The sequence below is a fragment of the Salarias fasciatus genome, chromosome 2, assembly GCF_902148845.1.
Source record: "Salarias fasciatus chromosome 2, fSalaFa1.1, whole genome shotgun sequence".
NCBI lineage: Eukaryota > Metazoa > Chordata > Actinopteri > Blenniiformes > Blenniidae > Salarias > Salarias fasciatus.
The window spans coordinates 15,930,492-15,946,586 of NC_043746.1; the positions used below are offsets into that span (position 1 = coordinate 15,930,492).

Consider the following 16,095-nt stretch of genomic DNA (forward strand, 5'->3'; position numbering starts at 1 on the left):
CTGTTATTGCATTTTACAAAATAAGGCAAACGAATAACTGTGTCGTGTGAATATACCAACAAGCCAGCAGCTATATAATTGTGTTACAACCAATGAAACGAGGCTGCATGCTACTTTTCTTACTATGCAGCTCTCTTTCTCTTTCTTTCTTTTGTTTTTTGTTTTTTTTTCAAGTTATTTAATATTCTGTACATCATGTAAGCAGGCATGTTGATCTATTAATATGTAAATCAAAATCAATTTCCAATGGCGGACTGTGAAATCAATCACACTACAGACTGTTACATGGAGCTGATGTGCTGGGAGGTTAGTGTGAAGAACAGGTGCTTCATCACACACTATGCAGAATATTCTTATAAACCTGTCTGTGTGTCAAACGTCTCATGTGGAATTTTACATTAGAAATCAGTCCTGCAGCTGGAATCAGATGCAGAAAGGCTTGTTTTATGGAGTCAGATGCTACAAGTGCATAGCTTGATGGATTTGTTGTGATTTTAACAAGGACTGTTTCATATAGTAGCGTTGAATCAGTGTGTGGAGAAAAGAGAACCTGGCCGGAAAGCTTGCCAAACTTTTATTGATAAAACCACTGGAACACAAAAATTTCTTCAGAAACTGGCTTCCTCTTCTTTTTCAACAAAAAAAAAAACAAAGGGCTGAAGAAGAGAAAAGACCATGCACTTCCAGATCTATGGAGAGGTCGGTAAAGTACGGTCTTCAGAGGCGGCAGGTGTTTTTTGCTGCGTTGCTCGAGGGCAGCTCACCGAGGCTCTCGCTCATTGGTTGGAGGAACTAAACCTCCATTATTGGGTCAAAGAGCAGCTCCCCTCATGGCTCAGTCATTTTGCTGTCAATCACAAACGGGAGATGTGAAACATATTAGTGTAAACCCTTTGGGCGTTAATGAAATTCTACGCCTTTCTTTTAGCTGGAGAGTTAGGAGAGTAGATCAATATCAATTTAGTATCGATGTGCTCCGTAGAGATAGAACTCTGACTTGTCAAGCCGAACTTCGCACAATGAGTAGGAGTAGATGCTTGCTTTGTTTGTCCCATTTCTTTTCTCATTTCAATACCATTTATTATTTTGCCCATTGCATTTTTCTGTCACGTCTATCATCGCCAGCACAAGCACTGAGGTGTGTTATTTCAATATGTGTGAGTATTACCTGCATTGTGCCAATGCAGAAATATCTTGATTTAATTCCACGGCGCCATTGTTTGGACAGTTATCTGTGGGTAAAGCACACAGAGCAGGAAAACAGAGCCAGATATGCACATCAGATGTGTGAACTAGATATCCAGAAATGCATTAAGTAAGACGACCTTGGCTGTTTTTGTGACTACCGTGGTCGGTGTGGAGATGTTGTTGCCGGCTGTCTGGATTTCACCCCGTCCGTGTCGGACATAAACTCCAAATTGCTTTAAATATTGATGCTTCATTCAGAGTCCTGTTGCTCCTCTATCAAAGCTCCGCTCCGCCCTCTATCTGCACAAAGCAGCCGAGCCGATGACGATAAGGCCTTCAATCAGGACTCCCAGTGGTCGGCCGCCGCTCCAGTCTGGAGGACAGGAATATTCCTTATCTTTCTCACAGTCAGGAGCATCGGTCTAATGATATCATCTACCGCGGACGAGGCTGCATGTGGATAACACGGATTTTCTCTGAGCCGCACAGCAAACAACTCAGCTGATGAAACAATTTTAAAGACCCACTCATACCTGCTGATTTATGCTATACCATCAGCCCCGGGACTGCGGAACGGAGGCCGTTCAAATATAAATGAGAGCAGACGTGGTGTGAACACACACGCTGAGCTCAAACAAGAGATGAAACGGCTTCTGTCATGTTTCAGTTTGGACTTAGGCAGCGTCTTTGTGAAGTCTGTATATTCCATATTTATTGTTTCATGCGAATGTTTTGTCTTTGGGATGAGTTGCATTCGGTTTGTTCTCCTCCAGCTTAAGACCAATTGAAGCTGACTACATAAGTAAATGCAAGATAGACCCTGAACATGTCTCCAGCCCGCCGTAGTGCAAATTATGGCTGAAGCAACTGAAATATCAGCAGGTTTTAATTGTAGTTTATGAATTTCTTGGGAAAAATGGCAAAAATGTCTATTTTGATCATGAAGGTTGCAGATGGAGGGTCAATCCTTTTCAGCCATCAAACACATCAATGAAGGTTCTTCTCGTTCTGATGTTTTTTGTTGGACTGAATAAACGTAATTCAGAACGGCCTTTTCAAAATGAGTTTCTTTCATGCGTTTGTGGTTGAGGATAACTTTTCTAGCACGTACTTGTGAGATTAAAAACCTTTCCGTGTATCTTTTAGAGACCGCTTCGCCCACCTCATAAGTCAGGCAAGAATTACAGCCGCACTGGAGAGAAAAATAGTAATTTTGAAGATGCCCTTGAAGTTTTTTGCTGAAGTTGTTAGGCTTGTTTATCGTTTGCCGTGACATTTTGTAACCCACAGACCTTCAAATGCTGCCAAATGATTGACAGCTAATTATGTTGGGTTTCAGCAAAAATGACTCTAGCGCCCAATTTGATAGCTTAAATGTAGTTATGTAAAAAATGACGCCTGAAACATAACGAAAGCCCTTCTTTTTCAGTATCTTTATTTATCAGGGTCTTGCAGTTCATATACTAGATAAACATTTTATCAAAGCTGACTGTTGATAAACTGCTAAACTTCGCATGTAGAAGTACAGTAATACAGTGCGCTCATTTGTAAAATATATTTGATTAGCAGACAACACAACAGCGTTTTTAGTGGACAAGAGCGGCTTCTTTCTTCGGCGAACACACACCAGTCGAGCCGCTAACACAGTGTGTGTCTGTTATTTTTCTTCATCAGCGTTGATCCGTCAAACTACATCGCACTGCTCAACCAAAAAATCCAGAGTAGGCCGATTGAAATGAAACTGAAAGATCTCCTAAGCCAATTCAACCATATCACTGTTTCTACTAACCCCACTTTATCTCAGTCCAGCCCCTAATCCGCAGTATTAAATCCCCCCGTCTTTACATTTAAATAACACGGTGCCTCCAATCTGATATGAAAGTGTCTCACAAAGGGAGAGGAGATCAGTCTGTGTTATTCTGTCACATTCATTTCTCGTCTGTGTTGTGTGTTTTCACTCTCCATGTGTACTCTGCACATTTTTAATAGCCCTGGCTCATTCAGCCACTGACCCAAACAAATAATTGGGGAGCTAAAAGCTCGCACGGGCACATGGGATATGAAAGAGTGTGATAAACAGAAATGAAGCGCCGGCTCGTGTCTGGTCCCCTCGCTGCTGTTTCAGTCGTCATGACGATTCATCATCCCCCCGCAAACCTGCAGGGACGTCTCTTCATCCGGATCCCCTCATACGGACAAAAAACTTGAATTACTATTGGATTTGTGTCAGCCTTCTTTTATAATAAGCCCTAACTGAAAAAAGTGATCGGAGGCTTGTAAAGCCGTGTCCCGCTTTAACCTCCCCCGGATTTCTTCCAGCTTTATTTGAAACGCCATATTTAGATTTACTAACGAAGTTACCTGCTTGTGTTCGTCACTGCAGGATATTTTGAGATCCGTTAAAGGTTCACACACTTGTCACTTGTAGCACAGAGGTTGCTGGAGTTCATTTGGAGGGCAAACATTCGCGGCATCTCATCCACAGCCGGAAAGATACACATAAAAAGTGTGAGCGTTTTGGACGACCCTCCTGTTCTTATTCAGCAGACCTCAACCACAGGGTAATAAGACGAGTATGAGTCGCTGTTTGTTATCCTGCTGCAGTCGGTCGGTCTCCAGAGTTTTGCCCTATGGAATATTATCCTCACACAAAACGTGTTTCCCAGAAGGCTTGTGTTACTGACACGTCCCAACTCTGAAAAGCCTCTTGTTAACAACAGCTGTAAAGTGAGCCTGTTCAATTCTTTCTCAAGTTTAATCTCTCCTTCTTTTCTCTTGCCTTCATTTCTGTCTTTCTCAGTGTCTTGTTTCTCTTGTACATGGGGGACGATCCTGAATTAATTAAAAGAAAAGACTTTGAAGTGCGATACTTCACTTCGGGGTATTCTGTTCCATTTTTGTTGTGTTGGTGGTTGCATTTTTTTTTTCTTTTTTAGTTACTTTGTAATAAGGCGGATATTCAGCCAATGGAAGATGTCATATCATCATGTTCAGATTGTTCCCATACAGAAGACTTCACTCTCTGCTGGAGCCAGTGATTGAAGCTGGATGTGGGTCAAGCATCCTGGACAGACCTCCTGCCTTTTGTTTTACACCTTAAATTTAATTTCATTTTGAATCACCAGTTAACCTACAGGCATGTTGTCAGACTGTGTAAATAAACCAAAGTACATGGAAAGGCCCCCAGGCTGCGGTCATCTTGGCTCTGAGGCGAGAGTGGCCACCTTTACAACGCGTTTTTTCACCTTCGGTGTCCCATTTGCGATTGAATTAAACTTTCACAAGGCGTTTGGACTGTCAGTTTGTAGACACATTTATAGCTTTATTTATTTTCTCGTTGCTTGTGATGAAATTCTCTGTAATTGTATTGTTTGGCAGTAAAATGTGAGGACCTGTGTCGCAGACTGTGAGCAGTGACAGCAGTCTCTTCAAATGTGTGTTCACTAAACCCTTCATCACATGCAAGTCTGCTGTAAGAAAGGGGTGTCATTTTTTTTTTCCTCCCCTTGCAACCCCTCTCTTTCAGTCTAGCTTGTGCAATATAAATAGGGATGTGTCCTGAGAGAAATGGATCATCTGTAAAGGAGTGAAACCCAGGAGCCCCGAAACACAGTGAAGTCATGTGAGGGGGTGTTGATCTAACCCGAGATGATGGGCTGTCAGCAGCTGCAGTCGTAGCTGCGCCGGGACGGACAGAATAAGGACTGAAGGAGCGCCAGCAGAACAAGAGAGAAGACAAAAAGTCAGGTTAGCAGGAGAGGAAACACGCCGTGGAAGGGAGAGACAGCGAGTGAATGGCAGTAAGACAGATAACAGGGGGAAAAGAGAGAAGCTGAAAGCAAGCAAATGAAGACTGATCTGAAGGGTTGGCCAGACTGCGAGTCCCCTCAGCGTGAGACCTGGGCCTATTTCCATCCCATCATCCCCCCCCCCCCCACTTCATCTCTGTCACACTCTCATGATCCACTTTCGCGACATGCCGTCTCAAGCTGAATCAATGAATGAAAGATATTATCTGGTGCTAATAACCCTGCCGACGCCAGGAAGCACCATCACATGCTTCAAGCAACTGAAACACACTTTATCTTTATCCATTCGCCGTTTCTCCTCTCTCCACACACCCCATTCTCATTTCATTGGCTTTCTCTCTCTGTGTCTGTTCAATATTAAACCCCTTACTCCATGTTTGCTACACAGCAAGTTTTTTTTAACACTGATGTTGAAATTTCTCAGATATTCGAGTCCACTGGAACAATTTGAACTAATGAATTCACAGCTTCGGAATGTGAGCTGAAGATGTTTTATTAGCTGTTTTGAGTTATCCCAAAAATATTCTAAGATGTCAGACATGATCCTCATGAAAGCTTTACAGATAGCACTGAGTTGGTTATCTACACCCTCAGTGTTGCAAATGCAAGGCCAACTAAGACGAGCGCAGCGCAGTTTGCCGGCCTGCCCCAGTCTGACCCATTTTTACCAAGTAGTGGAGGAGGCAATATTTCTTTACTTGACACATTTGACCTGACACTGTGTAACAATTATGAAAACCGAATGGGACTTTTTCTGACTGAATCGGCCATCATGTTGTATGAAAACTCCATTCTGCTTTAGATGACCTTTCAGTTAGCTTCTTCCTGCATTTTACCATCCATCCAGCACTTGCTGGCAACCTATTCCTCACACCTGACCTTTTTTTTTTTTTTTTTTTGTTCCTCTCTCTCTCCCTCCCCATTCATCCATGTTTTCCCATGATCCCGTTTGTTTTCTTCTGCTCCAGCTCGCCATCTCTGAGTGGCTCTCCAGCCGCCTCTGATGTCCGTCGTGTGTGTTAATGAGTTCGCTATTGACAGTTGCTTTGCCTCCTTCTCTTTCTCTGCCACTCGTCCTGCTGAGGCCACGCGGGTGCCAACACAGCCCTGAACCCAGACTACACACACACACACACGCACACACACTTTCACACCGCACTTGAATGCACTAATTTTTTATTCATTGACCAAAATATCAACTAATATCATTGGCTTGCACTAAAAGAAAATACGATAAGCATGCTCAAATAAGTCAAAGCTGTTTACATGCAGATCCCCACTGAGCCACACACACACTGACACACACCGACACACTCAGACATGCATGCATGGATGTAGGTAGAGGACAGAGGAGTTTGTTTCCCTGCGGTCTCTTGGGGGGGCAGTTGTGTTCTGATGTATTAATCATCTTCGTCTCCAGCTTGCTAATTAATGACCCATCTGTCCCCACTCACTGATGTTCCACTTCAAACTCACTCTTACACAAACACACACACACACACACACACACACACACACACACACACACACACACAGGGAAGGGTGCAACACAACAACGGAGTGTTGGTTCCAGTAATGCGACTCCAGGACGAGTTTCCTGGGAGCAAATATCAACAGACACCGCGAGGCGTCTCATCTGCATTCAAGTCCTTGTGTAAAATGCCCCCCCCTCCCAAAAAAAAAAAAAAAAAAAAAGTGTTTGCGACAACTTATTCTGGAGGGAGTTCTTCTCTTCATTTACTGAGCTTTAGGCTGGAGCCGTGTGCGATCAGGCTTGTCTGTGCGTGTGTGTGTGTTTATGTGTGCACTTATGTAGGTGTATGTGTGTGTTCGTAGGCTTATCAGGTGAGCCCGGGCAGAGTGTCAGATGCGGTAATGGAGGCTTCAAAGACAAGCGCTGCGGTGAGTTCCCTGGCTGACTTTTACCAAACACCTCCCCTCCCCCTCCCCCTCCGCCACCCCCTCCCTCTCCTTTGTTGCGGGCGCTGGGACTCAGAGGGACAGACAAACACAGAGGCAGACACCTGGTCGGATAAGGAAGGGGGGAAGCGCAGAGTGAGATAAGCAGGTAGATAAATAATTAGGTGGGCGCAAAGTCAAACACACAACAGGCAGACGGAATAAATCACGGTGAGTGACGGCGGAGGAGATAGCGGGGAGCACAGGGGGATGCCTGGTAGACAGGTCTGACAGACAGTCAGAACTGAGGTCAGGTGCTTGTTCGGCCCGCCTCCCCCCTCCACATGCATGAGCCGAGGCGCTTCAAACGCCCGCCGCCGCCTGTCTGCCGCTTTGTTCTCCCCGCAGCTGCAAATGTTATTTTGATGCCCGTCGCCACCAACATTGATTTGCTCCCTTTGAAAAGGCACTTCTGTTTCTGGCTTCCCATTTATTTGTTACCGTCTCCATCTTTTGTAATGTATATGCATTTTGAGCGAATTCATTTGTGTGTGCGCGCACCCTTTGTTTTGCACTTGCCGAGCAGTCATGTTAAATTAACTGTAATTGAGTGTTTGATCTTGAAAGTTTACTGCTGAAGGTTGATTAACGGAGCGCTTTTATTTATTGTTAGTTCTGTTTTGTGTTTGTTTTTTTGTTTAATTTGTGTGGATTATGAATCTGGTGTCCCAATATTAGGAAGACTGCTTTGTTTCAGTTACTTTGAAGGGATTGACACATCACTATGAACCTGATATTTCCTCTGGTGTTTGTTTTAACTCATTTATTAAAGTGCTTTTAGGATTATGGGCAGCATCTTTCCAAATGCATGGATTTGCAGTATGTTCATGTTGTACAGTTCTAGAGATCTTTCTCTTGTTCCAGCTTATCTTTGCCAGGAAAGTTGAGATAATGTTTTAGCTCATAGGCCTTTGTAGCGTATAGACCCACTGATGTACATTCTTCTGGGACTTTGCTCAGTTTTCTTGGATTTCTTCACATCAGAACCAGTTTCCTGTCATGTTTTATGTCTAATTGATAAATAAATTATACCCTACACAAAGCATTAGTATTCCCTGTGTTGGATTTCCCAGGGGTAATTAAGGCTCTGACACTCCCTCTGGTCGATGCATCGCCTCTTCTGCTCGATTTATCAATAAAATCTGTCTCCCTCATCAGCAAACTGGACAAAACATGTGGGATGATTAGATTGAAATCCAATTAAATCAGAGCCGCTTGTCTTGCGTCACTCGAGGTCGATCATGCCGCTGCTGTGGGACTTCCTCACATTAAAAGGCGCTTTTGGTGATTCCTTTTGGGATTTGAAGGCAAGGTTGTGTGTGATCCTGCAACAGTCAGACCTGTTACACTACGGTTACTTATATCAGGTCATTTCAGAATTTTTATTTATATTCATTACATTTGCATTGCATTGAGTTCTAATGTTTTAAATCAAGTATGCTTTATTTTTTAACTTCACTTATTTGTTTCTCTTATAATTTTCATTTCTGTTATCACAATGATTATGCTGAATGAAAATATCCCTCTTATTTTGAAAATCTTTTATACAATCAATCCTTCTCCGAGTTGAATGTGACATCAGGAAGTAATGCATCTCTAAGATAGTGAGTCCCATTAAAGTGGTTGTATGTCATCTGTTCTTGATACCGTTTGATGAATAATGCAGCTCCATGAGTGTAAAGATGGGGGCGTAACCTTACAGTGGATGTGATTAACATAAGCAGGCCCCGTTGGGTTCATTATTATTGTAAAACACAGATGTATGTGAACTTTCTGAATCAGTCCTGAGTAGATTATAGCAGAGCAGTGATGTAGCATAAATATTTCAATAGAGAAATTCTGGAAAAAAACCATCATGTAATCTCACATAGATGACAAACATATCTACTTATTCACGTAATAAATAATAAAGATCCCCCCGTCACGACAGCTATAGATCAGAAGTGTAAATGTGCAGTCACGTTACTCCGATTAATTTTGTCTCCTTGTTTCTTGGTTTTCCTCTCCTGTCCTTCGCTTTTCTTCCTTCCTTCTGCTCCTGAAGCAAACGCTGGAGAACAACCTGACCAACCTGGTGAAGAGGAACAGCGAGCTGGAGAACCAGATGGCCAAGCTCATCCAGATCTGTCAGCAGGTGGAGGTACGCAACACCTTCTTTACATTCAAAGTGATCGAGTTTGTTTTGAAACTTTGTTTTAGTTTAAAGGAAATCCCAAAAGTATTTGGTCAGCTACAAGATGACGCTGTTTGGGTTGAGTTTGTTGACTGAATTTAGCTCTCCTGTCAGATTACCCTCAGCTTTAGTGTATTTCTCTCTCTGGATCGTGACCGTGTTTGTGCGAGCCCTCTAACTAGAGCTCCATTCTCTGTTCCCTCACCAGCTATTGATGAAATATTGATTGCTCTCAAGACTGAAAGTGAATTTTAGCAGCTCATTGTGCTCTTTTAAAGGATCCGATATTGTTTTCGCATATTTTATAAAGTCAAATCTTAAAGAAAGTGTACCAGAATCAGACACGCTGCATTATTGATGACTCGGAGGATTACATGTTGAATTTTAGGTGGGGTAACAACCAGCATCTATTAATTTTAAAGCACAGATATCAAGTGTCTGTGCAGCCGTTTCTTTTCTCGGCTTCTTTGCTGATGCAACAGCCTGCTCCCCCAGTCTGAACTCACCTCCCTTCACTGCTCCTAAAACGTCAAGAAATAGGGCTAAAATGTGTCAGAGTATCTCCTGAAATGTGCAGGTCCTTTTTTTTTTTTTTTTTTTTTTTTTTAGTATCAGTCGTGAGGCTGATTGAACAATCCTTAAAACAAAAACATTGGGTACTTGCTGGAGTGTCGCTGACCTTCTCCTTAGTGGGTCTCAGCTCTCCAGTCTCCAGATGAGCTTTAATAGCACCCAGCAGTGATTCACTTTCAAACCGTTCTCAAGTGGAGTTATGTAATTCACACACACAGGAGTGTCCACTTTACCAAAGCTGCTACAACTACTCCATCTTATGCCCCGTTCCTGCTGACAGCTGCAGGTAAAGCTTTCAACGTGTCGCGTTTTCAGATTGTACCTCCTCAAAATCTCTAACGTAACCGGTAACGGCGTAAGATTTTTTCCCTCAAAATGTATTTTCCAATTAGTCTCACCGCGCTGACTATGATGGTTGGGATGAATTACCTTAGCACCAGTTTAATTCCCACTGGCACCACCCGGATAAGAAATTTATGCCCCCTAGTCAAGTCAGATGAGATTATCTGTCAAACGGCGTATATCTTTGACGTGAAAGCTTTATTTGACCTGTCAGCTGGTGATGAGTCACACCTCACCCGCTTCGATTTAGTGACAACCTTCAAGAAATGTTTGCACTTCAGTCTCCTGGATTGAACTCGCACCCGTCTGCTGAAGAATTAGATCTCCATTCGCCTTGTTATGAGTCGAACTGCAGCCGGAAGAAGCTTTAAAGTACGATCTTGTACTTAGTGATTGTATTCTTGATCATCGGTATGAAGAGAAAAAAAAAAAGAGAGAGAAAAGAACACAGATTTGTTTTGTGAGGCATATCCAGAGCTGGAATGTGTTTTCCCTCTAAACTTTACTGAGGGATTCATCTTAATGAAATCATACTTTAATCAAACTTTTCTCCAAAAAAAAAACATATATTAACCACTTAAAACACATCATTAAGGATTGCTTTTTGGATTGTAAAAGGAATGTCCCATCCCAATGGTGTAGATTCCCAGGTTTTGCATGAGTTTAACCCCAACCATGACGCTGACCCTTAGCCTACTTGTAATGTTTGCACCAAAACTGCATCTTAAGCCGCACGGCTTCCCTCCGCTTCAAGTGCAGCATGCTTTAGAAGTTGTGTTCCGCAAAGTGAGAATACAAGACCACAAACACGCACTCGCACAAGAACCCGCTTTAGCACGCTCGCTCATAATGAACACAATCATTTCTCTGTGTGATTTGACATTAATGGATACACGGGACAAATACGCTTTATTGCTGCCGTCGCTCTGTGTGCAGTTCATTTCTTATTAGCCAGGCATGACTCCTATTTTCTCTGAGTCACTCCGAGGCCGTGAGCAGCAGCTCATAGAGCCGCTCACCCAATCAAAATTAAATGATCACAGCGTGATTCATTAAGTGAGGACCGTTCGTCAACAGTGCATGAAAATAAAAAAAAAGAAATCTATCTTCTTTTGTCTTTGCGTGCACAGCAGCGTTGTGCCAATGACAACAACAACAACAGCAGCAGCAAATCTCATCAGTTATTCATCAAAGAGTAATGAGACGCAGTAGCATGGGGCCGATCGCACTCCACCGATTCTTAAGCAATTATTAAAGAAAAATATATGTTTTTCTACTATATTTGTACTCCGTCTGAGCTGCTCCAGTGTCAAAAAGTCTAGTTGAATTATTTACTTGATGGATGAGGGGCTTGAAATGTTTTCGGGTGAGTTCACGCTACACACAGTGGCTCTTCACGAGCGGCCGCAGGACTTGAATGACGAAAAAAGATGGAAAGAGGTGAAAATGTAAAGACAATGGAGGAGAAAGGGCCGCAAAGGAACATGGGAGATAAAAGAGAAAGACGAGGGTTGAGAGGGCAAACCAAGAGAGAGGTAAAAAGGCCAAGACTGTTCGCGTGACTACCTGTGGTCTTTCAGACCGAAATAAAACGCTCAGCAATAATGCAATGCAACACAAAAAGAGAATTTGAAAAGTGGGAGTTTTAGTGTAGAGAGAAGAGAGTGTGCAAAATAATAAATCTCCGAAGAGCTTTGAGCCTGACCTGGATTCCTCTTCCTCCTTGTTTGCATCATACTGTATTGGTGCCGAAGATACGATCAAACGCAGCGTGAATCAGCTTCCAGTGTGTCAGCACTCACAGCGGCGGAGCCGTTCTCCAGGGCCGCTCTTTGGAAAGATATCTCTCTTCGTTCTTGGAGAAGATGCAGAGACTTGATCTTGTGGAGGATGCTTCTTTCTTGGGAAGGCCTCTAGCCTCGCAGCATTTGGTTTCGGGTTTTTGTTCCTGATAACATTCAGAATGACTCGCAGCATTTTTCCAGAGCGGTGAGAGGAGGGTACGATACCTGGCTTTTCAATTTATTTATGTTGCTTGAATATTGATTGTAAGCAGTGAGGAGGCGTTTTTGAAAAGTACAAAATCTCTTTGATATTGAAATATTGTGATAAGGTGACAGTAGAAACCCTGAGTGACGGCAGAGATTCCTTTTACCTGTTAGATGGACGTATTCTGGCCTGATCACGGCGCACCACCGTTCACAGCGTTTTTAATTAAATGCCTTTTAGAGTGCCTGACGGAACATCTGGTGCTTTACTGTTCACAAAAGCTAAATTCCTCATTTTCTGCTGTATTTTAAAAGTTTAATAGCAAGCCCCATGGCAGCCATCACTTTTATTTAGTCGTAGTAAAAGTTTTTTCTTCAAACGGACATCTCGGAGGATGCAGGCACTCATTCTTTTGTTGCCACCGTGCAAGTTTTGTGCACATTTCCATGTAATTCCCAGAAAGCCTCCTCTCTCACACTTTCAATAATACCCCCTCAAAGCCCGATGCCACCGAGATTTCAAACTTGAGAGTTGTAAAGTTCTTGCAGTTTTCTATAAAAGAAAGTTGATTGGCTTTTCGCTCTTTCTGTCCTACTTTAAGTTCTCGGTGTTTGTCCTCGCCGAGGCTGCGGCTCAGCCGCCCTCCGCGGCGGCGTGTCGAGATGGTGTGGCTACAGGACGCCTTCGCAGGCGGCTTTAATAAGAGGGGACTTCCTAATAATGCGTAGGTTGTCTGGCTCATGGCGGGGAAGCGTCGTCTAGACAGAGCTAATGTGGAGTTAGCATTGTTTGAGGAAGCCACTGAAAAATATGTGTGTGGAAAAAGAAAAAAGAAAAAAAACTCACCTCAGACAGAAGCCTGGTGGGTTTAAACCTTCAGACATGAATGTCTACTGATTAAACAGTGAGCTGTAAGTCATTAGCCGGGACCCGTCTCGATGTGTGTACACCGAGGCTGATCCTGCTGTGTGCGGAATATGAATTCGCAGCATGGAGATGGAAGTATAATGCCGCCTAATCCTTTGTTTTGGGTCTCGTCTCGCCGATCTTTACCTTTCAGCTCAGACATCAAGGAGACTGAACAGTCCGTCAGCGCTGTTTGTCTTCGCTGTATTATTTCTATAATGTTAAGGGAGTTCGACTTTTACCTCCAGATGAAAACACCAATGCAGAGGGCTAATGGCATATATGTAAATAGATTACATTTTTGCACTTATGGAGTCATTACTGTGTGCTCATGCTTTTAACAGATGCCCACGCCGTATTTTATAAATCTGTATATTTGTGAAAGGTTTCTGTTAGTGTCATTATGCCAAGCTAGTCTTTTCTGTCAGAAACTTTTTATCCAAAGGATGGATGATGTAACATAAAAAAAAAGACTTTTAGAGCAGCTCTCTCAAACTGTACGAACAAAGGCCTCTGATTCTGATGAGAGTTATTGAAGAACCGTCAGACGGTTCACTCAGTGTTTGAAGGGTTAGCTGGTCTGCATCTTCCTCCTCTACATATGTAGTTTGTTTTTATTATTTGTTTGTTTTTCTAAATTCTAAATACACCAGAGATGTCTGTGACTGTGTGTGATGGATGGATAGAAAGCGCGATCGAACATCTTTTTTCCCAAGTATGAAGAACTTGTAGTTTTCGACCTTATGGAGGTCGTTAAAAAACTAGATTGAGCACCAAAGTTCACAGGGGGAAAATCAAAGTCTGCGCCAAATTTCAGAGCAATCAATGTGATAGTAAAAGAGATATTTAAATAATAACTAAAATGTCAGTTTGCTGGTGGGACTAAAGCAGAAGTTCACCAAAGTCATTTTGGAGAGTCACCTGGGAAGCATAAATGTCTCCTCTACAGTTTTATGGTAAGTGATTAAAAGGTACGCTGAGTCCAGAGCAAATTTGACCAAAAAAGTAAGACAAATGACTCGCTTAATGAGCAAACTGAAGCTAAATTGAGTTGGCAAAAACTTTGGTTTTAAACTTTAATATATTTGGTAAGTGCACAGGAATACGTAGTTGATGAATACTGATGGATGTTTTTCATCAACTTGCCGAAAATTGAGAGCATGTTTACAGAAAATCTACCTTAATAAAGGCATTTCAGACTGTGTCAGCATATGAAGCCTGTCATCGAATGAATAACCAGTAAAGGTTTCCCAATTATCACCCTTTTTTTGAATTAACATCCGGGATATGTGCCTCTATAGCTCGGTGTCAGAAATATCTGAAAACATGAAAACAGCTCCAGAGATAAAGCTGTCAGAACAAATCCTGCATCTGTATGAGGGAATCATGTGAGAGAAGGAAGAGGCGAAGGGGGATGGAGGGACTGAGGGCGTGAAGTGGTCAATGAGAAGCTGACACAATCAGAGCCAGTGGAAGTGGCGGAGCAGGGAAGAAATGAATAAATGAAAGGGAGCTGCGGCGAATGGAAATGGAAAGAGCATCAGATTGATTCAAGATGCGAGGCTTTCGGTGTCGGCATAGGGTTAAACAGCTGCTCTGAACCTGGACCAGTCCCCCACCAAGTTTTTGCGGTGGGAGGCGAAGTGGCGAGAGTTGCACATTTTGGAAGCGATACAGTGTTGGTGGTGGAGCTGCAGCCGAAGCCACAGATGTCCACATGTTCAATCTCAGCACATGGACGGCTGGATGTGGTCTGGATCTGTCTGTCCAGATGTTTTCCCCCTCACAAATGTCTCTAATTTTCTGTAAACTAATGCTTGTGTTCGTTCTCATTTAAACCTATGTACCATTGCAGAGCTGAGGTGAATCTAAAGAATCACTTGTTTTTAATAAGTATTATTCAAAGATGTAATAGATTTTAGATTAGTTCAGCTGGAAAAGGTTCACTGAGACACTGACGCAAGTTATGAAAGTGAAATATGTAACAGCGTTAGTGTTCTCAGAGCAGACTGGAAATCATATCAACGTACTGTCTACGTCAGTCGTTCTCACAGGATCTATTTACAAAACACATCTTTTCATTAGAAGAGTTCTAAGAAGCTGAGCTGTGTTTTCATTTCCACCCTCGGAACCGATTGAACAAACAAACTTCAGAAAGCCTGTTTCGTCCATTTAAACCTTTTTAATTCCTAATTTAGCAGATAATGTTCACATATGCTATTTAAAGTTATTCCATTACAGTAACTGTGTCGTTTTTGTGAACACTTTGTTTCTGTTTTGTTGTAAAGTCTTTTGATTTGCTCAATAGGACTCTGGTCCAGTAACAGTCGAACCTCGAATTCAGATCAATTCAGAGCGAGATCATTTTAACGAACCATCCAACTGTTCTGTGATTAACCTGAACCTAAGTTTTTCAATTTCCATGAGGACACTTTACTTTTCACATCTTTAAACTGTTGTTTTGGTCCCTTGTCTTCTTTGAGCCTGTTTTTTTTTTTTTTTCCCCCCCCAAAATAATCATCAAACTCTGATTTATCTGACATTTTCTTGACACCCTCTCATGTTGAATCAGGAGCTGCAGCTCCAACAGTAACCATGTAGCGAACACAACTTCAGGAACTGGAAAGAGACAAGTAAAGTTGTGTGGGTGTGAACAATGCTCGCTTAATAGAACAGTTTGTAAAGACTTTCAGTTAAAGGAAGTGGTTGGGATTTGTTATGTCTTGGTGGGCGGGTAATTTGGCAGCGTTCGCCGGTGTTTGTGATGTTATTATGGAGATGCAGCTGTGAGAGCCTTTGTGACAGATGCGCATGGTATTTTCTGAACTGAATGAGCGTCATTAAACCGGCACAATTCAGCTCGTTCTCAAGAGTCAACAGATTCTCTCAAAACCACCGCATAGTGCGAAATCGCACTGCTGAATGACAATATCGGAGAAATTTAGGGAGCAGAGCCTCATTTTAAGTTGCTTCACCTCTGCTTGATTGACAACGTGTGGATGATTGGCACTCAGCTCGGGCTTCCACAGCAATGAGGCGATTATTTGCTGAAACAACAGAGCGGTGCTGTTCAACATGACTGTCAGGTAGATGGAGCTGGGAAAAAAGTTATATATACAGTTTACCATGCAAGTGCTTCTTTCTGTTATGTGAAAA

General features: G+C 42.6%; 1 protein-coding gene across 4 annotated transcripts in view; it reads left to right on the forward strand.

Moving 5' to 3' along the window:
* Positions 1 to 16,095, forward strand: part of mid2 (midline 2) — a 131,792-nt gene that overhangs the window by 81,554 nt on the left and 34,143 nt on the right. For 3 of the 4 annotated variants that reach the window (XM_030116392.1, XM_030116384.1, XM_030116377.1), the window contains 2 exons: positions 6,834 to 6,899; positions 9,001 to 9,096. In XM_030116392.1, coding sequence (XP_029972252.1) covers positions 6,834 to 6,899; positions 9,001 to 9,096 — 162 coding nt within the window. The remainder of the gene's footprint in view (positions 1 to 6,833; positions 6,900 to 9,000; positions 9,097 to 16,095) is intronic. The other variant, XM_030116402.1, reaches the window with a different exon arrangement.